At 43.9% G+C, this 22,253-nt stretch overlaps 1 protein-coding gene across 2 annotated transcripts; it reads left to right on the top strand.

Moving 5' to 3' along the window:
* Positions 1-505: 505 nt before the first annotated feature.
* LOC119554279 (homeobox protein caupolican) lies at positions 506-17,212 on the top strand. Of its 2 annotated transcripts, XM_037865132.1 has the most exons (5): positions 506-866; positions 3,377-3,880; positions 12,134-12,240; positions 14,296-14,594; positions 15,141-17,212. In XM_037865132.1, the coding sequence occupies exons 1-5, from the start codon at positions 825-827 to the stop codon at positions 16,112-16,114; spliced, it is 1,926 nt and encodes a 641-aa protein (XP_037721060.1). In that variant the 5' UTR covers positions 506-824; the 3' UTR covers positions 16,115-17,212. The 2 variants fall into 2 exon arrangements, with proteins under 2 accessions (XP_037721060.1, XP_037721061.1); XM_037865133.1 differs by lacking the exons at positions 506-866; positions 3,377-3,880 and adding an exon at positions 10,591-10,735.
* Positions 17,213-22,253: the final 5,041 nt, after the last annotated feature.

Genomic DNA, 22,253 nt, shown 5'->3' with positions numbered 1-22,253 from the left:
ACACTTGGCCCGCCTGCACACACAGATACTGCACACTCGCGCAAAGAGCTCTCTTCGCACCAATACCAAGGGAAAAACGAACTGAAAACAGGGGGAGAAACCCGTTTGGGCTCTCTCTCTCCCTCGCTCGCTCTCTCTCTAGCCCACACAGATAGGCGAGCGGGCTATGTGGTGGTGCGCGGGCCCGTTGTTGTTGTTGCTCTTGCTGCGCTGTTTTTCGATTGTCGGTTGTCGTGTAATTCCCATTTGTCGTACACTTTGTAGTTGCTCAAGAAACTCATGTTAGTCTACTTTTGACTGTTACGCAGATTGTTCGTATCGTTCGTGTCGGCAGTGCCAGTGTGAAAATAGTGCTCTCTGCCCGCCGCTCGCCGTCGATCTGCGAGCTGGATTCGGAACTCGGAACTCGGAGTTCAGAGTCGGATTGAGATTCAGATACAGCGGCGCCCTCGTTTTCGCATCCTCGTCCTCCGGCTGCTCCTCCGTTTGATCCCATTGATTCTGGCCCGTAACTCAGCCAAACTCCCCGTCGGATTTACCGGATTTACCAGTGCCCAGTCGAGCGCCTGGCAATCGAACTGTTGGCCGAATTGGCATTGGCCAGCTCCTCTTAGCCGTCGGCAAGTGAAAAATCAGTGAAACAATACGAAAAACTATACAATATAAACCCCCGGGACGGATCACCACTAAAAACTAGTTCGGATCAATCGGATTATACATATACCCACAGATTATACACCTCCGTTTAGTGCGCGACTCCATCGGTGCATCGTAACTTTAAGATTTGCTTTATAGTTTTAGTTAAAAGCAAAAATTAATATTAAATGACAGTGCACAGTAATGAAACCGGTATCTGTTTAGTAATGGTGCGTATTCCAATTTGTTTTCAGTATTATTACTTGTAAGATGGCCCGTTTTAGCTTGTCACTTGGCATTTGGAGTGGTGGCAATTAGATTGCACTCGGGCAAACCCGTTTCTTGGTCGCGAAATGCGCCTAAAGATCATCAGAAGTAAGCGCGTGCAACACATGTATTAGTGCACAAACAGTGGGATTACTCTCGGGGTTCGAATGCCTTAGCATTTTGATTTGGCAAACGGAAGACATGGATTTAAAAATAAAACAGATCAAAATGTTCGGATCGAATGTTCTGCCAAATTCGTGGGGAAATGTCAGGACCACAAGTGTGCTACATAAGCTGAACACACGAAAAACCGTCTGCCAATTCGGAAAATCTCTTTTATCTGTGTCTTTGGTTGTTAACCAAGCTGGCAAGGTCACCACCACCGTTCCTTCCCCAGCCGCAGGCCCAATAGGATTTCGGCCACATTTCCTCCTCCCTGGCCATAATAATCCCGGTAACCCGATCCGCTGGCAAATATGACCAGCCAATATTGCCTCTGGGCCCAAATGTAATCACTTGCACTCGACACTCGAGCATATACACACACTCGATCGTCGAGTGCAAGAAGCAACTTGTGGCGCAACACGAAGGCTGAAACAGAATATCAAAAATATTAAATGCTCTTTAAGCAAACATGCCCAGTGACATGAATGGCTGTCATTCTATACCCTCCGCAATGGCTACCCGAAAATATAATAACTTTCCTTGGAGTCCAGATACACGGACGCATAGCCTGCAGATAGATGGTCGATAATCATCGGCGGCTGATTCAAAGAGCCAGTTGATAAGGCTGCGTATAGTGGATCCATCCATCCGTCCGGCAAACACCGGGAATTAATTTTTAATCGCATAGGGCCACTTGAGTTGTCACTTGATGAAAGCACGAGACGCAACAGCAACAGCAACAGCAACACCGAGTCCCAACAGCAACACATTGCGGCGGTATCAATCACGACCGATACAACATGCAGCTCTGTGACCGCCGGCCTGCGATAAAAATCGTATCTTACGCCTCGGATCATTTGTAAAATGTTAAACGGGAAGAGCGGCCCCAAGAAGTGGAGAAGTTAACCAAAGAGGCAGCGATAAACAAACCTGAAACTTGTTTGTCCCCCCATGTCGCATGTGCGAATGTGTACGTTGCTCTTGTCCACTGTTGTTGCTGTTGCAGTTGACTAAAAGTGTTGACAAAAGTGCGCGATAGGCTTATGTGCACACACTCACATACTTTACCATACCATCCCATGCCATACTATATAGAGCCCCGATCCAGGCAGTCATTGGACAACTTACAATCAAATTGCTCTTAGGACGTTGCCGTTGCTGCTTGTCGATGTTGCTGGTTGTCGTTGCAGTTGTTGCTGTTGCCGTTGCCGTTGCCGCTGTCGTCGTTGGCAGCAATCGGCTGTGTAATTTAAATCAATGTTGTCAATCGAAAACATGATTTGTTGGTAATGGCGGCCCCACTTTGAAGATCGGCCAGGGGAAAGGGGTTCGAGGCCTGGAGTATTGGTGTTTTGGGTCCGGAGAGCGGAGCTGGGGGCAGGGTCTCGTTTTATTGACTGAAGAAGACAGCGGTTCGGGATCTGAGTTCTGGTTCTGGTTCTGGGGATCTGAAGGGCCCGTGGACAGCAACCCACAACCCACTGGAGAGACTCGCTTATCGCGCTGATAAGGGGCTACGTTTTTAATTAAGTTTTAGTGCCAGCTGGTAGCAGGGCCCAGTAGACCCATGCCGTCTATGGGGCTTTTTATCCATCGCAAGAAGCAGCGCTTTAATGGGCCGCCATAAACTTGAGAAATGGATTGGAAGAGACCAAAGTCGTATAATCAAATTTATGAAATAAATATCGGAGAAGGGAAACTTTTTGGGAGAACATCGCTGTAAATTAGTCTCGTTTTGGGAATAGCTCTCTGTTTTTCTTTTGGGTTAGGCTAATAATATTTATGTTCTTTTAATTATTCGATTTTAACAAAACAAAGAATTAGGATCTTTCCTTTAACCAGTACATGATGATATAGTAGCTTTAGCTACATTTATAAAATTTTTTTAAACACCAATTTAACAAGCGTGGGTTCTTAAGATTTTAAAACCAAAATAATTTTGTTAAATCTTAAATCTTTAAGAAAGTTGTTTCTAAAGATTTTAGCTTTTAACCATATTTTAAAAAAAGAAAGTCGAACATATCTCGCTTGAATTTACAAAATATATTGCAAATCTTATGTATCAAAGATTTTGTATAAAAGATTTCATAAAATACCACTTTAATTTCTAATGATCACACTTTTTCGTGCAAACCTTTTTCCATTTGCAAGGGCTAGCATCATCCAGCCACAAAAAATAACAAAAATATAGGAATAAAGTGAAAGGAAGACAGGAAATTAGGTGATACAAATATAAGTTTTTAATTAAGGGATACTCTTTTATTTTAGAAAATTAACCAACCACTTCCTTATCCACTTCCACTTGCAGAATGCCGTTTCAACTCACCTTGCCACCTCGTCGCCCAACACGCCTCCAACCAACGCTCCGCAGAGTCCGCCCTCGACGCTGCCCACGCTCGCCTGTCCCGCCGCCCAGCCGCTGAGCGCTCCCGGGATCTCCGGGCCAGGCCACAGTGGCATGGTGACCTCGACGGTGCCGCCGGGCGCCCGCTCCACCTCGCCGTGCGGCCCGTCCGCCGGCCTGCCCGCCCTCTCGCTGGTAGGCGGTCCGCCCCCGGGACCGCACTCCTCCGCCCCCGGAGGAGCCCCGGCGCCCGGGGCGGGCAACCCGCCCAGCCGCTGCTGTGATACCGGCCGCACCATCTACACGGATCCGGTCAGCGGCCAGACGATCTGCTCCTGCCAGTACGACATGCTCAACTACCAGCGCCTGGCCGCCGCCGGAGGAGTGCCCCTTGGCGTCTATCCGGAGGGCATGTCCGCCTACCTCTCCGGCATTGCGGCGGACCAGCCGCCGTTCTACGCCAATCCGGTAAGTGAGCTCAGGCTACAAAAATCTGAAGAATTGGGGATATACGAGGGCCTTACACTGAGCCAAAACCGAGAGCAGAAAGCCAAAATTAAAATCTTGGTTAAATATACTTTGACTTTCATGGTTATAAAGGTTTTACAATATTCTGAGTTAGAAATAGGACATATCAAAAACAGTCGAATTATTTTTTTGTATATCTGATAGTATTTTAAAGGAAAGAAAACCCCGCTTGAAGGATTTTATTATTTTTAGGCTATCCTAAATTATAAATTTCATTTAAATTCAGATTACTTTGATATGTGTTTTTAAATATATTTAATTTCTAGTGATCATATCTACTATTCTAAACTTCTAAAAATATTGTTCCCTGTGCACAATAAAGCCTGTTCATAAGTCATATACCCCGAACAATGGCGCAATAAATTTGTGAATTTGTCGACTCGAGGAGCGGGAGACCACCATCGACGTTGAAGTCGCGTCGTCATTTGATCGTGAACCGAGTACCGAACACCGAGTACCGAAAGCCCCGTCTATGCTTCCGAACTTGTGCTGGCCTACAGCAGAGCCTCGCTTAGAGCGATTTGTCAGGCTGGGGGCCACGGGTCCCCGGGTCCCCGGTACTTAGGGCCTAAGCCTACGCCTGACCTTTCGTTCGCCCGGTGATATTTCAAGCCTCATTGTGCAGGTCTCGCCTGGCCGGGAGTTGCGAAATATGGCTGGCTTAACTCGATCTGCAGTTGAGTCGGGGATCCCTATCCCGCTGCACTGTCCGAATTTATGGACAATGGACTGGGGACTGTGGCACGTCTTGGTCACCACATGTCCGGCGCTTCGCCGTCGGCCCTTTGTTCGCCTCGCTTCTAATAGCATCATGTAATTTGCCTTTGTTTGCCAACAATTCTATTTGGACACAATGTTCTCGGGACCACATGCGGAGCCCAAGGACTGGACACCCAGTGGTTTGGATTGGTTTGGTTTGGTTATGGTTTGGGTTTAGGCTCCAGCATGTGTTCCAATTCAGTCGAAAATTTAGGTGGAATCGGAGAAACTGCATTTACCAGTCAATCGAACTAGACACAATGTATTGACCCGGTTCCTTGTTTCCTTGTCTCATAAAATGTTTTGAGGAATGGGAGAGATGGAATTCAATGTGTATCTTATTTTTAATTGTCTGCAAAACTGTTAAGAGGAATGTAATTGAATGGGGCAAGACAATTACAGCAAAGGCAGTTGATTAATGTGCAAAACTTGTTGAATTGTGGTAAATTTGTCTTGAATAAGTTTAAAATTAACTTAAAGAGGTTTGATATATATTATAAATTAGTGGATGTATATTATACAGCTTCTCTTGTCTAAAATTTAAAATGTCATTTAAAACGACTCAGGTATCTACTCCAAATGATGTGTTCAAATTTGTCTCCGAATTGGTGGGCTTTCGGCTCTCCTTTGTCGAGGCCTCCTAACAGCGCCCATTAAATATGATCCGATAAAATGTCGCATTCAGAAGTGAACACATAAATTTATTTGCTTACAAGCCAAAAAGAAAAAAGTCTAAAAGCTGACGGCACTCGGGGCAAAAAGAAACAGAAGCAGAACTCGAAACGAGCTGACGACTGTGAAATTGAAACTGAGAGTTTAATGAATGGCCCGTTGAGTATTTAGAATGCCACTACTGGAGATGAAGTGGCAAACTGTATGGGCATACGGATCGGGAAATAGCTGGCTCTGCATAAGTAGTTGCTGTGACTAAACGCGGGTGGAGCGAATATACTTTTCTGCTGATCTCTGTGAACGCTAATGTGGGATTAAATATTATCGCCGTCAGGTGATTTAAGTGCAATCGCTGTCCACCATTGGTGTTTCGCCTAATCAAACACATGCTCGATAAAAAATTCAAAACGAAATTTGCATTTGAACTGGTTTACTTCGAGGGAATAATGTGTTAAAATTAGAGAACCGGTCTGCTCTGCCGGCCAGTAGCTGGCACTTTGTATAAATTTAGCCATTGTCCGCAAAACAAATTATGAAAGTCGCAGCGAAAAGCATCGATCAGTCCGTAATCGCGATCGATCGCAATCGAGAGCGGGGCATTATATTTTTATCCGTCCGCTGACACAGCAATTTAGCAGGATGTGATTGAAGTGTCGTGTGTTCGGGGCACTTGAGATCACAGCGGATTTACGCGGCCGTATTGATGGCAGCGTTTAAAGACAGCACAGGTCGGGTCGTGGCATCTGCTAAATAAATCATCCGGGTCGTAATTAGTCACTTCAGCCGCCGGCGCTAAACTGGAGCGATTTCTCTCCGCCGTATAGATACGGATATGTAGATACAGCCTAGTTGTAAAAGTGTCTGCTCAATGCGGTGGATTCATTACTTTGACACGAGCTGTCAAGCGGCTGTCAGTTTGCCGCAGCGCGGGAATATATATCCCGCTCCCAAAAACTCCGACTCCGGTTGGAGTTTGAAGGTGGATGACGACGACAACTCCGGTGGATGAGATGGCAATGGTGCACCGCTGTCATTTCGAATGGCAAGATACATTTGAAGAGCGCCGCCCGCTAACAAATAGGCTGAACCCAGGCCGCGCCCGGTGTTTTCCCTCCTTCGCTTTTCCGTTTTCCCGTTTCCCGGTCCCCGTCTCGGTTTTTCATCTAGTGTTTTTAGGGGCGTCGACGGCCGATGCCGCCTCGTACCTTATTAATAAATTTGTCAACACGCAAGTGACAGCCTGTCAGGCTGTCCGCCCTTAGATCATCCCATTCCATTCCGCTCCGTTCATCCGTTTATCTGTTTATCCTTAAGTCCGAAATTGACTTCGACCCCGGCGCATATGTTGCATCCTGCACTCGCTGACACTCGGAGAAATTAATTTTGTTAATTGCCGAATGTCTGCCTTAATTTAAAATGGGTCTTTTGTTGGTTTCCTATAGCTGGAATTTTTTGGAAATTATTTTTGGTTGAGAGAAAACTGGCAATTAATAGGGACAATTGGGTGTTTGACTTTAAGGTAATGCTTCAGCTGCTCTTCCAGTTCAATTATATTGAGTATGTAAAAGTAAAAGTAAGGCCTTACATTTAAAATTATTCATATTTGTTTGATTAAAATATTTTATTGCATACTTTTAGACAGCTTTAGAAGTGATTTCAAATCTTAAGAGATTTATGTAGCTAAACTGTGTAATTTGAAGGATGCTTATTTATTTTATTTCAAAGTGGACATAATAATCTAGAAGTCACACTCATATGTTGAGGTGCACCAAAAAAAAACAAACGGATGTTAGGGCCTAAACCACATATTTTCGTTTTGGCAAATTTTAAGTGCAGTCACTTTCAAAGTCTAATGAGTGGACTCCCCAGCTACACTTAAACTTTCCCCACGCAGGGCATTTTCGCAGAGGGCCTGGAGCCTTTTCGACCCGAATGCGAACACTCAGGCCTCCTGAAAACAGGGCGGATGGGTGTTTTTAGACACTTGACGCCGGGCAAGTAGCCAAAATGGTATATTGACTTTTCCCCAGTTTAAGTGCCGCAACATCATCAACGACAACAATGCAAGCATGAAATTTCACACTCGACAACATAGTCGCACTGGGTTTTCGCTCCAACAAAGGGCTGCCTGTGCCTGGCTGGCTCAAATGTGCGGTATACGCTCATATCCTGTGGGAGCTACAAAAACTTTTGCCCCCAGCAAGTTTGCTGCGTTCTACGAAATGTAGCAGAAAGCAACTACAAATCGCACCACCCCCTCTTGCCTGGCACCGAACTGAAGCGAACCGAACGGAACCCACTCCAGATATCACACTCTGGCATTATAGAGAAAACAACCCCGAGATACTACGGCCAGCCTCCCGAATTCGAGCTCCCATCTCCCGATCCTGGGACATCCTGCTCCTTGGAACCTTGGCTACATGCACTGATTTGTCAACTTTTGAAAATGTCGAAGTGTTGTCGTGTTGTTTTGGGGGTTGCTTTTCTAATGGCAAGGTGACGGCTAGTGGGTGGTGGGGAGTTCTTTTTTGGGGGATGGGGACTTGAGTTAGGAGGTTGTGTGCCAAAGTACTAAATACATTTACTGCTCGCACCAATCTCATTGTTGTTGCCGTAAGTGTTGTGGAAAGTTTTTGTGTTGCTGCCGTTGTTGTTTGGCTTTTTGGCAAAGTTGAAAATGTTCGTTAACAGTAAATTTTGCACTTTTATATGGGTGGCAAAGGAAAAAGGAAGCTCGGCGCCTTGGTGTTGGTGCTGTGTGTGTACTCTGTGTGTGTGACGGCCTGAATGGCCGCCCTGCCTACAACAAACAAATTAGCAGTCATGGCAACGCATACGAACAACGCACAAACAAACAGGCAACACGACCAGCAACAAAGGCAACAGCAACATCAACACCAACAACAGCAACCTCAGTGGTACAACTTTATAAGCGAGTTGTGAAAAAAAGTGTCATCGGGAGTTGGGAGCTCCAGTTGTAAAAGGGGAACAGAGCAAGGGTGCACAGAGGAAAAATTTGATTGGAAACTTAAGTTCCGTATGTCAAAAATATAACAACCATATATCATTAAAATTCAAATTGGATGCATTCTTTCTTAAACAAAAAAGCTCATTTTATCCCACCTTAAACTCTTTAAAATGTATAATTTTTTAAAGATCATTCTTCTCGAAAATAAATATCCCTTTCTTATAGATATAATAAGAACCACTTGCTTTCAGTGTAGATTAGCTCTCCTATCACAGAACGCATTCTTTGGCGCGACTCAAACTCCGCGCTGTCGTCAATTTCAATTTCAATTTCGATTCCGACTCCCATTCAAAGTACGAATCCGATTCCAATTCCGATTCCATTCATTCTTCGCTGTACAGGCGGGAAAGCGGCGGGCAAACGTGCGTTTATTTTTAAATCGAAGCAGCAATTAATTAACTCGACCCGTCATTACGCGCATCGCTCAAATCGTGGCGCATCAGGGCGACAGACCACAGGAGCCGGAGGCCCCTCAAGACCCCCGGCTCCACAAAACGGATCCCAGCCATATAATCCAACGGGCCTGGCCCATTGACGTTTGGCGTGAAGGGAACACAGTCGCAGAATTTCCTTGGTAATGAAGACAAAGTCCCATTTTAATTTGAATTATTTAATTTGCTGGCAGACAGGAGGAGGAAGTGGGGCACGGGGACCTGAGACCAGGGACCAGGGACCTGGGAGCCGGCAAACCGCACTTCCCGATGCGTGAAACGACGCACTCCGGTTGTTAAGATCCAGCGGATCAGACATCCAACCACTTGAGGTCTTGCGGCCAACAGTGGTCACTCATGTTCGTAATGTCCAGTGGGCGGGGAGAGTTTCTCGAGCTTGTTCCACTCATATTCTGACTTTTGCTTACAGTTTCCTAACCAAATATTAGCTTTGCCTTTACGGCGATGATTAATGGGAAATGTTAACAGGCCTAATGTAAGAGGTTATTATGGGTTCTTGTGGGATATCGGATTTCGATTTGTTACTAGCCAGCTTATTTGAAGTCCTCTCTTTAAGGTATAAATATATTAAAGATATATTTGATTAATATTATTCATTTCTAACATCTTAACCACTTCTATAGAAATACAAAAAAAAACTCCCCTTTATTTGCCAGAGATATTTAAAGAAATCAATGGGCAAAGGTCGAAATATATCCCCTCTCTTTGATGGTGGTCACCGTGGGGCATTTAATGCCCAAGTACACAATTTACAAACCGAGGGAACAAGCTCTAGTGCCAAAACTACAAACATTTTGCAAATGCATAAACATTGTTGCGGAAGAACAAGCTATCGACAATATGCGATCTGCGCTACAGAGCGCTTTTACAATTGCAGTTGTCGTCGCCAGTGGTAATGCAATATTTAACTCGAAAACGAGTTGCATCTGTGCGGTGGCTGTGGATGTTGCTGCTGTTGCTGCAGATGTTGCTGCTGCTGCTGCAACTGTTGCTGCTGCATCGCAGTATTGGTAATAATAAACGCAGACGCAAACATGTCGAATGTTGTTAATATTAACCGCCGCCAGCGCAAAAATCCCGGCACGGGTGCGTTTTCCACCAGAAAACCAAGCCGATTCGGGCTGCATTAGCTTGGAAGTAGCTACTGTTGCTCCGTGGAGATACTTTACTTTAGCTGGTAGCCAACCGGCAACAATTTATTATATGCGCTTTGCCCGCATCGACATGGCCTACACGCACTCGCTGCCAAACACGCACGACACAGATTCGGATTGGGATTCGGGTTCGGATTAGGGACGGGGATCCCATCCTCAGGCCCGACTTTTGGGGCTCCACAATTCCCGTGATAGCCGGGCGTGATTATTGTAAAGGTTGTAAAACGTAAACCGGTTTCGGGCTCGGTCTCGCATCGAGCTTCCATTGAGAAATAGGAGCAGCCCGTGTAATTTAATATAGTCTGTCCCGAAATCGCTGTCCATGTTTGGCTAACTGACTTCTGCACTGGCAAGGAGTCAGAGAAAGAAAGACTGCACTCAGAAAATAATATAACCTTTAGCGACAAGGCAAATATAAAAAGTTAGTAGTTAGTTTTTACATCACCCCAGAAGAGTTAGTTGTATTAATAGTATTTCTATAAGATATTCATCGTATATCGTAAGCAGTGTAGACACTGGCTGGAATGTAACGATCAGTGTTACTATCGATTAGCTTGTAAGCTTTAAATGGGAGTTACAAAAGTCCATCACTTTTATAACCGGAATCAGCTGGGCTATATCACACAATTATTTCTGACAAATTGCTGTATTATTTAATCAATTAAAAATAATGTGCTTCCCAAGTGCGAGTTATAAGGCAATAACTTAATCTCTAAAACGTTTTCCAAGGGTAACTCAAACGTAACTACTTGATATTGGAGAGATGGGTATTATTATTTTTCCGAGTGTCGGACCTGTCAAAGGGCCTTGGCCCTACAGTTGGCCTGGCCCTCGAGATCTGTGGCTGTTGCTTTTGCTGTTTATCAGTCTATCGCCGCTGTACTCGCACTTACCACATGCTGGGCAGCCAAGCAACCAACCAGTCCCGAAACCTTTTGGCCAGCTCCAGACCCGGACCCCGGGAATGACTCCTACTCCTACTCTCACTACCAGTCGATGGTCGGCGATAGCGATGTTGCAACAGCAACAGCAACATTTTCGTGTTGGCGACATAAAAATATTTCCGCTTTGCAGCAATCTGGCGCAGACGCTCGTCGCGACACCGAGACAATAGATTTTGGGACCTGCATCCGATGCGAGCATCCTGCACTCGTCCTGCGGTGCCATGTAGATCCGTATCGGGCTCGTTCTCATTGATTTCGCATCTTGTTTTCGTACCCCCGCTGGTTTTCGGCTGGCGACTATTTGCAACATGCCTGTCATAACTGCGGCGGCGGCTTTCCGAATCGCCTCCACTGACGAATATGCGTCCGTTTTCAGTTCGAGTACTATGCAGTATATAGTATAGCGTTTTAGTGCTCCAGCAGCTGCCTCTGTCACTCCACCATTATCGCCTTAACAGCTGGCGAATGTCGCAGCGAGTTGGGACAAGACGCGCAGAGATAATTGTCGTGTTTTACTTAATCAGCGCTCTATATTACACGCCTGTCCCACGCCTATCAGTGCCAAAGTCTGTGTTCCTAAATGTTTTCTCTGGTTCCCCTGTGTGATTCCAATCGAGTGTCTAATGGCGAAATGTGCATGTAGCAGTGGCGCGATTAAGGGGCAATCGCTGACAACTCCAAACGCAGTGCTCCTAAAGTCACTGCCAGAGTCACGACATGCCCACATGCTCGCCTGATGCTGGTCAGATTGTTTCGGGCTTATCACCTCATTCTGCGGCACAGTGTGGCTAAAATGATGTTCTTATAAAGAAATCTATTCTATTAAAATATTACTATCAAATTTACTAATAAATGAAGTACCTTTTTCCTATTTGAGGTATTTCAAATGCATACATATGTATTATTATAACAAAACCTGTTATCTTTCATTTTTCTCAACACACCCAACCACTGTGCCTTGTTTTCTCTGATAAGACAGACACATAACAAGCCATCCATCGACTCAAAAATAAACTCAAAGACGTCTTAATGATTTGTTAAACATGATTCTTAATAATTTTGGTTCAAGGTCTGGCCCATTGCTCTCGGGTTCAAGCTAAAATCAGAAATTCGTCTAGAAATTAGTCTGAAATTATAAATAACAAAGCCACTAATCGGTTATCTCTGTTTCTTTTTTCCTACAGGCTGGCATCGATCTGAAGGAGAACCTGGTGGCCGGAGCATCGCCCTGGCCATATCCCTCGATGTATCACCCATACGACGCGGCCTTCGCCGGTTATCCGTTCAACAGGTGAGGATTAGTCATAGTTTGGCAGAAAGTGCGAGTACGACAGATACTTCCCCCATTCCCATTCCCATTCCCTTTTCCAATCGATAAACCCCGATGGTGGTCCGCTGAAAGGCGTCGATCGGAACGTGAGCGGGATTGGGATTCGGATTGGGATTGGGCTTGGGATTGGGATTGAGGTGCTGCAGGTGCGTGCAGGTGCATTTAAATGCCGGCTCGGAAAAGTGCGTTCGAATAGTAAAAGTCTGGCATATTGGCACGCAGGCCCAGTGGCATTCGAATTTCGAATTTCCATTACCAGCCGGCAATTTATTCGCTTGTAATTGATCGTTTGCACGTCGGCGGGCTGCTTCCGCCGATCGCAGTGGAGCGCACCTCCAAAATCGGAGAAAAACCACAAACACACTGCAGTGGCCAAACCAAAGTGACATAAATTTCCAAACACAATTGCCGGTTAAACAATCGACAACATCCCGTCACGTCACCTCACGATCGGACAGGTACAACGCTGGGCCCATTGTTTCCCCTGTAATTGACACTCATAACAAAATTTGATAGTTGACTCATGCAGCTACTGTTGATGTTGATATCGATGCGTTGTTGTCTATCGACTATACCCCGTACATATTCGCCATAAATCAATTTTGAGTTATTTCGCCGTGACGTGCTGGTAGTTGGCGAATTCGATTCGAAATTCAGGAGGAATACGCGCGGCCCCACCTATAATATTTCGTTGTTTTTGTGCCTCGCAGCAGCATTACGAACTTACGGAGCGTTGGGGGCGTTGTTGTCGTCACCAATCATTTACAGCGCTGATAGGAAAATTAAAAAAATGTATTCAGCTGTCAGGTGATCAAAGGCAGAGTGCCTGTCTGCGCAGGTGTTTCGCACTCGGCGACACTTTGCATTCAAACTTAAATTAATTAATGCAGCGGACGCAGAGTCGTTCCCATATAGCATCCAGTTGACATCGTTGTCATCCTCTTCTCTCTCTGTTTGGATCGGATCGGATCGGGCAGCTGTCTGAAAACTACAAATGAGACAGCTACACATGTATGCGATGCGATGGCGATGGGTATTTCTCTCCCCCGTCGGTATTTTGCATTCCACGCACTGCAAAAAAAAATATTACAAATATTTTTTAAGTCCGGTAAGCTAATGGCCTATTAGGTTTCATAAACTGTCCAGTGAAATATTTTACATCCGAATAATATATACATCACTCTGCAAGCCGAATAACCACTTCTTCACTTTTTTCTAAAAAACAAGTTGGGAATTATAAGCCTAGAACAAAAACTGCACTCCACACACTCTTAAATCAGGGATGTTTTATGTTTATCAGAATCTAACAACCAATTTTTTAATAAAATAAGCAGTCTTCAAGCTTAAAAGCTTGCACTCCAAATTTTCAAAAAAAAAAGTTGAGAATTATAAGGATAGAACAAAAACATGCAGGAAAGTAATTCCATTTTGTAGGCAACCTTATTTGTTTTAAAGATAGTTCGGATTATCAATACGATGGCACCTTATCCCCCAGTGTAGTGAAGCATTGAGGCATATATGTATTTACACTCTGTTCCGCGATGTATATATACCAATATACTAAAAACGTTCATGTTAACTGCCCACAAAAAGCGATAAAGGACAGTTGTCGTCCGAGAGGCATGCGGCAACATTCGACCATCGACCATCGACCACCGATGGCACAGTGGGATGGGGAGCAATGTGTCAGACCGCAAACTGCACGGGCATAAATGTTCGGGCCCATGCAAATGCGTTTATGATGAACAAATTTAACGCAGAACAAAGCCGCCCGCCCACCGTTCCTGGCCAGTTTAACAAATTGCAACAATTGTTCGGCCCGGCGCATATTTAAAGAACTCCAAACGACCTGGCAACAGCTGGGTCTGCATTCCATTCGGGCCTTAATCACCTGCTGGCAATTCGGGGAATGGTTGGACTTGGGTCGTTGGGTTCCCGTTCCCTTATCGCGCAAATGATGTCCGCACCAGACTTGAAACCCCGTCTAATTTCGCTCTTTCTTTCGATTTCTTGCAGCTACGGCATGGATCTGAACGGGGCCAGGAGGAAGAACGCCACCCGCGAGACCACCTCCACCCTGAAGGCCTGGCTGAACGAGCACAAGAAGAACCCCTACCCCACCAAGGGCGAGAAAATAATGCTGGCCATTATCACCAAGATGACGCTGACGCAGGTGTCCACGTGGTTCGCCAACGCGAGAAGAAGACTGAAAAAGGAGAACAAGATGACCTGGGAGCCCAGGAATCGCGTCGACGACGACGATGCCAATATCGACGATGACGACGATAAGAACACGGAGGACAATGATCTGCTAGGTAAGATAGGAACAGCATTCTATAAGCTCCTTAAGGGTATAGCTCTGAAAACACAGGGGTCGAAAGACCCATTACACTTTCAACTTTGTCATCAAAATATATTGCATAGCATCTTGGAAAAAGTTGTTGACCTTTGCCAACTTTGAATTTAGTTTTCAAAACGGTATACTTAAAAAAAATGAAAGCCGTGCTATTGAAAGCATTTTAAACAGTGGTCACCAGCAGAAGCAGCTCAGACAGTCCCATGGGATACGAATGCGCTCTGCCGACGCTCTACCACAGTTCTGCTCATTTAACACTCATTTATATTAAAAATTAACATTTTTATATAAAGTTAAAGTTGAGTTAATAGTAATTGAATGAAAACATAAAAGAAAAGGTTTAGTAGTATTGTTGAAACACATTAGGGTATCTTAAAATAGACCACTATTAGGCCCTTTAGTAGGCAACTAAAATCTTTTTCTATTTATTTTAACCTTCTATAAACTTTAAAATATTATCTTGAGCTACCTCTAATGGTTCCCCCTTTCTCTCTTCCCCTTGCAGACGCCAAGGACTCCGGCGTGGGCTCCACGGACGACAAGGACCGTTCCGGCCGCTTGGCCGACATGATGGCCGACCGCCCCGGGGAGAGCAACAACAGCGAGTGGTCCGAGTCGCGGCCTGGATCGCCCAATGGATCACCGGACCTCTACGACCGCCCCGGCAGCATGCCGCCGGGCGCCCACCCCCTCTTCCACCCCGCCGCCCTGCACCACCACTTCCGGCCGCCGGCGGGATCGCCACCGGACATCGCCGCCTACCACCACCACCAGCAGCAGCTGCTGCAGCAGCACCAGCAGGCGCAGCAGAACTCGCTGCAGACCGCGGTGGGGGGCACGGCGAAGCCGAGGATCTGGTCCCTGGCCGACATGGCCTCCAAGGACAGCAAGGACTCGAGCTCCGGGCCCAAGGACAGTCTGCCCGAGCTACCGCCTGCGCATCCCGGCTTCTATGGTCATCCAGGTCAGCAGCCCTCGCCGGGGAAGATTCTATCGCCCCTGGCCGCCCGGATTCCCAACTACTCGCCCTACGTCCGCCCGGATTTGTACCGAGGATTCTACGGACCAGCTGCGGCGCACCTGAGCGCTCCCACGCAGGAGTTCCTCGAGCATCAGCGCAGCTTTGGAGCCAGCCTGGCGGCCCACAACGGACCTCTGGGCATGAACCCGCTGCTGTGGAAGGCGGCGGTGTCGGGAGCCGCCAATGGACCCCACTTTGCACCGCTCAGCCTGACCACTTCGGGTGGCTCCGGCGGAGCCCAGCAGGTGGCGCCGCCGCCCGTGGCCTCGCCCTCCGCCTCCAGTTCGTCCTCCTCGATGGGCTGCGATGTGGTCCACATACCCACGAGCAGCGGCCAATCCGCGGCCCAGCACATGATGGGACCAATATCCAGCAACTCCACCGCCTCGTCATCCAGTTCGCACTCCGGAAAGATATCGCCCGGCGTGAATGTGACCTCGCTGAGTGCAAAGCCATGACATCCATCGGCGGCTTCTCCGGATCCGGCCGCCCCCGTGGCCTCGCCCATTTCCGCCTTCCGCTCGCTGATCGCCTTCCGGGAGCAGCAGAAGCTCACGCTCCTGCGGCCGTAGTCACTTCCAGCTTCGAATCAGATACAGATACAGATGCAGATACCAAATCCGATTTCGACTTCGAGGCCCGGGCTTGAAAGGTATAATTACACTTTCGGACAATAATTTACAATGTGATTATTCGGTATTTTGATTAACGCCGCTTATACCAAATAGCAAGCAAAATGAGAGGGAAAAACCAGCTGAAATGCAGCGGTTCCTTTGGCATGGGCCCCCAAAAATGAGTAAACCAATAAAATTCGACAAAAAAAATGTAATGAAAAACCGAACCGCTGCCCCAGACGTTGTGCAATTTTGTGGAGAAGATAATCCAAAAACCATTTGAAGATACGTTAATTTAATTACATACAACTTATGCAATCAGAGCTTATAGGATGTAAATTGGAAGATATATAGCAGGGCGACATCAATGAATACATACATACCCGACCACTAACATATAACCGAGACGGCAGATCCGAGACACCCACTAAATTATAGAAGCACAATTCCTGGCAGCTAGGTCCACTTCTATCACCTCCGTAGATTTCATTATATCGTTTTTCCTTTCCCTCCGATTTGAGTTCGAGGCCAGCGGAACTTTGAAAGGCCCTGTGGGAGGACCCAAAACATATCAACCCAAGTCTGCTGAAGTCCCCAACCCTCCCATCCCAACCGACCGAGCCCAAACCCAAGCCAAATGTACACGAGCAATCATTGATTTAGCTGTTATTGTTTTTTCGTCTTAAGGTACCAATTTGTTCCTGTCGTTTATAAATATAATTTATTTTACTTCGTATGTACCATAATTTTCTACGCGTGTAATTATTTCCTAAACTAGAGATCCATGTATTGCTGTACTTTATGCACAAGTTGTAAGTATGTAAGCTCGCGTAATTGTAGCGCCCTAAGCGTAGTGTAAATTAGTAAAACTGTATATACTTATAATAAAAGAACGATAATGAGACACATTAAACAAAAGCCACAATTATTGGTATAAATAAACACAATTGCCTTTCATTATTTGAACGGGAGCTGGCTTTCTAATTGATTGGGTCATCATCACAGGTGGTAAATAAAAATCACATCATATCTATGAAATATTTGTAGTTATACAATGTTTGCAAAACTTACAGATTTTTTAAACGTAAAAATCACAGTCCTACTTTTCTTATAAAGACGTCTAGACTGAATTTAATGGGACAGCTTACCAGTGCTTTTCGGTTTCTTTTTTCAATTCAAATAAATCCGAAATGAAAATAAACCAAGCTAAACAAAAAATTTGAAGTTTAAACTAAAAAATACTTTTGATGAGGTTTGTACTTGCAAACCAATCACCACAAAATCCACAAGTGAAAGAAAATACCTGATAGCCCAACAAAAATATATAATTGAAAAAGTGCAAACAACAGCTATAACATTTAATCGAAGAATATATAATACAAGAACAAAGAGGTGTTAATAAATTGGAACACAAACGAGAACCGACGGTTCGTTTCATTTCCTTTCGCATATGCATAATACAGTCTTGTTTCATTGGTTAATCATAGACAGTCTCATGTGGTGATTTAAGGGCTTGCGATGGTGTACGATAAGCCGAAGACAAAAACAATATTTTGCTATAAACGTGTTTTCCTGTGTCGCTGACCGGAAACGCATTCGCCGACATAAACAGAACAAGAGCAAAGTGAGCAGAAAACTTATGAATGGAGGTAACAAAAGGCGGTATATGGACTGGAGTGACTGGAGCGGGCCAGGGGTTAATAAACCCTACAAGTTATTTATGGCCTTCCATTATCGGCTATCGAAGCTCGATTTGCTGGGACTCATCTGTGGTTAAGTAAGAGAGATTGGAGCTACAAGAGATGTGGCATCCTTTCGATATCAGTAAGGGATAAAGTATGTTTAAGATGACTTTGACTTTATGCAACATCATTTTATAGCTTTTGGGTGGACTAAAATAGTGCCCTTCTTACTACTTCTTGAAAATATGTCAGCTAAGTAAGTACCTTGTCAAATCGAATGTTAGAACCCTGTTTCTTACTTTTCCAAGTCTTATGCTTCGAATATTGGATCATACCCCCACACTCAATCGCATAACAAATGACCTGTTCCGAAAGCATTCAAACATATTAATTTAGTTGTTAAACAAATATGAATGTTTGGCCTGCAGTCGAAATGCCTTTTGGCTCCCGTGAAGGCCGTTTTTATAGATCCGACTCAATTCGAGTAGCGTAATCTGGGCTATTGAATAGGAAAAAACCAGTAGCACACAAAGGCGGTCCCCGAATTTTAAGCTGACATCGGTTTTTATGGAGTAGATTATTAATTCACGGGTACAGCTCTTTGTTGCATTGTGGCACCGGACAAAAGCCTTACTCAAAAGTATCAAATCCATATTGTCAGCGCCGTTAAGACTCAATCGTCATTGGAAATTGGAACGGATTTCGGTTGTCAGCTTAAATCAATCGTGTATCTTCTTATAGTTTTAGAGGCGGAATGATTTAATTATTGTAGAGCGGTGCGCATAATTTCCATCACAAAACACAACTTTCTTCCCAACAAATTGTTTATTCTCAGCCAGCTTAGGGAAATTCCAATGTTATTGGTAGTGTCTCCATTTGGACCCTGCGTCTCTAATCGGTTTACAGTATTCTCAAAGCCCAGATCCAATAGGAAGACCATATATACCCACGTTTTATTGAGAAACTGTCGACATTCGAAAAGTCACGGCCTTTATGCTTTGCCAGCTTAAGCGTGTTTTCCATTGTTTGTCTAAAATTGTTTAAGCTTACACTGGTCAAGGAAATTACGATGTTTCGGGGTAAGGAATGCTGAATTTATTAAATAAAGCAAGGAAATATCATAGTACCTAAAACTAATTATAATGTTTCGAACGAGAAACTGCATTTTATAAATATTATTTGCAGAACTTGTGAATGAAATTATAGGTGTCTTGTAGGTCTCACCTGAAACCATGATATTTTCCAATCCCGACCGAAATCCACAATTATGCTAATCTTAGCAGACACACTTAACATAAGAACATGTGTTTCAAGCATTTAGCACATTGCCTTTTTACCTCTGCGTACTACCATGATATTTATTCTGGAGATTCTCGGTTGATCCCAGAAAGAGCTGAGCTGGCAAACAAATAAAATGATAATAACATGTTATTATGCAGACAGAGATCACACTGGAGCCCAAAACAATGATGGGACTAAAACAGAGTGCAGCAGACGGCTGTTCGGGCTTTTTCCAGTCGATAGGTGATGTGCAGCTTTCGCGAAGAAGTAAAACCCACATTTCCGTATTTAACCATGTGGAACTGCGACTCAAAAACATGTCCAGGTCTCTCAACCAAAGACAGTTCATTGTTTTTCGAAATTAAATTTGCCAACATCTCCATCAAACGTGGATGTGTATGTTTTGGACCGCACTTCGGTTCCTGTTCCTGTGCCGAAAAAAGAGTGATAAATAAATTAGCCAGCCAAACTGTACGAATAACTAATTTTAGGTCGGAAAAACAATAAGCTTGCCGTGGTGAGATGATTTATTCCTCGTAAGCGCATAACTACAAAGTAGTTTTTATCAGGAAATCCCATTTGTTTTACATGGGGGGAACGAGTATGTCACCTTCGCTGGATGGTAATTATATTGCACTCTTTCAACAATTATTTCGTTAATGCCGTCACAAATATTATGACACGTGGCCGTATCCCAACACTTCAGCGGCCTCCCTTTGATTTAAACTGTATTTTTGCAGAAAATTAAGAGATCAAAGCGTTTCCTGACATATGCAAGCCCGCTCTTATTTACCTCAGATACATTCGCACATCTGTAGCTAGAGTGCGTTCTATATCCACAAATACAGCAATATTGGGGAATGGAAAATCATTCGAGTAAGGGGTGTACCCAAAAAATAAGAAATGCACACTGGTATAAGAATAATATAATAAATAATAACAATTATTATTTTATTATCGAAAATATTATCAAGAATTTTTTATAAAAGTTTTTAGAGTTTTTAAAACCTTAACAGTGTAATATCTTTTTTCCAAAATTGCTATCATTGAAGTTGATACTCTGAACTTTTTATAATAGTGCGAGTACACTCAGAAAAAAAAGATTTCGTGCTTGAATTAAATATTTTTAGTGCCAAAACTTCGCCAAGCATGGAAAATCCAAATCTGGAGAACAAAATATGTAAGGCGTCTTATATACTGAGCACATTCAAAATAACCAATTGGTCATTTTTAGAGTTAATCGATATTTCAGTCCTAATTGTGCTCTATTTAAGAACTTTCCAGTACGACCGTTCTTAAAATGTTAAGCATGAAATTGTTCTTAGATGAAGACTGTTTGTACTTGATTTTAGCACGGTGTTTTTTTCGGAGTGTTATTTACATCTAGAAAAAGTAAAACTAATCATATGAAAAGTAAAATTTCTTCAAAAATTTTCAGATATCGTTGATAACATTTTTTCCAATAAATATTTACAATTTTCACTACCAATTTTACATTATACAAAAATTAAAATAATTAGTGTACATTTTATTATTTTGTTTTATTTTCTGTGTACGAAAAGAGCCTGTAATAGGTATTTAAAAATATATACGTATATGTATCTTATAAGGTTCAAAATTATTTTTCTGATTGAATGTGTGCTACCTTTGTTGTGTGATTAATAAAACTAAAAATATTATTACAAACTAAATTAAATTTTTTTTTTTTTAATCTTTGGTAGCATTATTTTTCTCTCTGCAGCTCCTCATTTTGTTGGGAATTTGGCAAACAGCTCCCACAGTACCGCCTCCGCAGGAGAAGTGTAACTGGGTTTCAGTGACCATTTTGGGGGGAGGCGAGCGGCCAGGAGTCGATCGCCTGATCGCCCGAACAACATGAGCTCTTGTTTACTCGCATGTGGGTGGAGTGCCTGGTGGCTCGGGATGTGACGGGACGGTGATTGCGATTGTGGTGCTGATGGTACTGGGGCTCGTACTCGAACTCGAACTGCCAGTGGTGCTAGCAAGGAGTCCTGGTTCATTCAACGACTGCCACATTTCAATGGCAGCCGAGATCGCTGTCGCAGATACCACAATTCGGATGTTCCTTATTGCATGTCGTGATTGCGTCAGCTTGTCTCCACTGCCTGGAGCTGCTCCTCCGGCCAATGCGAAAAATTAAGCGGCCACCAATCATTGTTGTGTATAATGCTCGGCCGAATGTTCAAATTGAAAAGTTGTAAATTATCGAGCACCACCATCGAGATCGGTTCATTCCAATTAAATTTGAATCCAAAGCGGTGACAGCCCATCGTGACCCTATGAAGCCCACCTTTTTCTGGTTAGTTTCACACTTCGGATTCAGCTTTCTATGGGCCAGCTTTTCTAAATAAAAATTTCTAAAAGTTTTATAAACAAATCCATATCTTAGAAGATTTATCCGTACCTTTGTTTAAAAGTTGTATCTATATTTATCCATAGCTTTTTTTAAAAGTTTTATTTATATTTAAAAAACTTTTTGTTTTTGGATTTAAAAATCATACAGAGTTAGTTAATATAATGTTAATCTTTCCATTTTGTCCTCAAAATATTTTACAAATTCTCAAAAGCTTCTTCTAAAACCTGGTTAACAAAATATAATAATATTGTTTTTCTAATTTATCAATAAATATAAAGAGGTTCCGGTAAAAAGCTTCCACCAATAGTATTAACACACCTTTTAAAGTTAATTCCGATCCCCTTAGCTATTATTGTACTTTGAATTACAAACGACGACTGACTCGCATATACTTAAACCAAATTGAAAGACACCTTTTGTGGCCAGCACGTTTGATTAGGCCATGTTCGGAGGAACACTCGCGGGCACATGGACGCGATAGTTGGGATAGCAAATTGTTTTACGCTCAAATAAGTGGTACATGCGGCTACAAGTTCCTCATGGGGATTTGAGCTGTTGTCAGCGTGATCGCGCCACATGAACACGATGGTTCTGTTGATGTGGATGATCTTAATCAGTATCAGAGATCCTACGGCCTCGCTAA

Source organism: Drosophila subpulchrella, chromosome 3L (genome assembly GCF_014743375.2).
Source record: "Drosophila subpulchrella strain 33 F10 #4 breed RU33 chromosome 3L, RU_Dsub_v1.1 Primary Assembly, whole genome shotgun sequence".
Taxonomy (NCBI): Eukaryota; Metazoa; Arthropoda; class Insecta; order Diptera; family Drosophilidae; genus Drosophila; species Drosophila subpulchrella.
The sequence above is the reverse complement of the archived record's forward strand: the minus strand, read 5'-3'. Positions and strand labels throughout refer to the sequence as shown.

What these genes read in the sequence shown, in the direction of transcription:
- LOC119554279 (XM_037865132.1), top strand. Translation starts at nt 825, where the DNA reads ATGACAGTGCACAGTAATGAAACCGGTATCTGTTTAGTAATG. An exon ending in CCGGTATCTGTTTAGTAATG is followed by an intron (nt 867 to 3,376) that starts GTGCGTATTCCA and finishes TTCCACTTGCAG; the next exon opens with AATGCCGTTTCAACTCACCT. An exon ending in GCCGGTTATCCGTTCAACAG is followed by an intron (nt 12,241 to 14,295) that starts GTGAGGATTAGT and finishes GATTTCTTGCAG; the next exon opens with CTACGGCATGGATCTGAACG.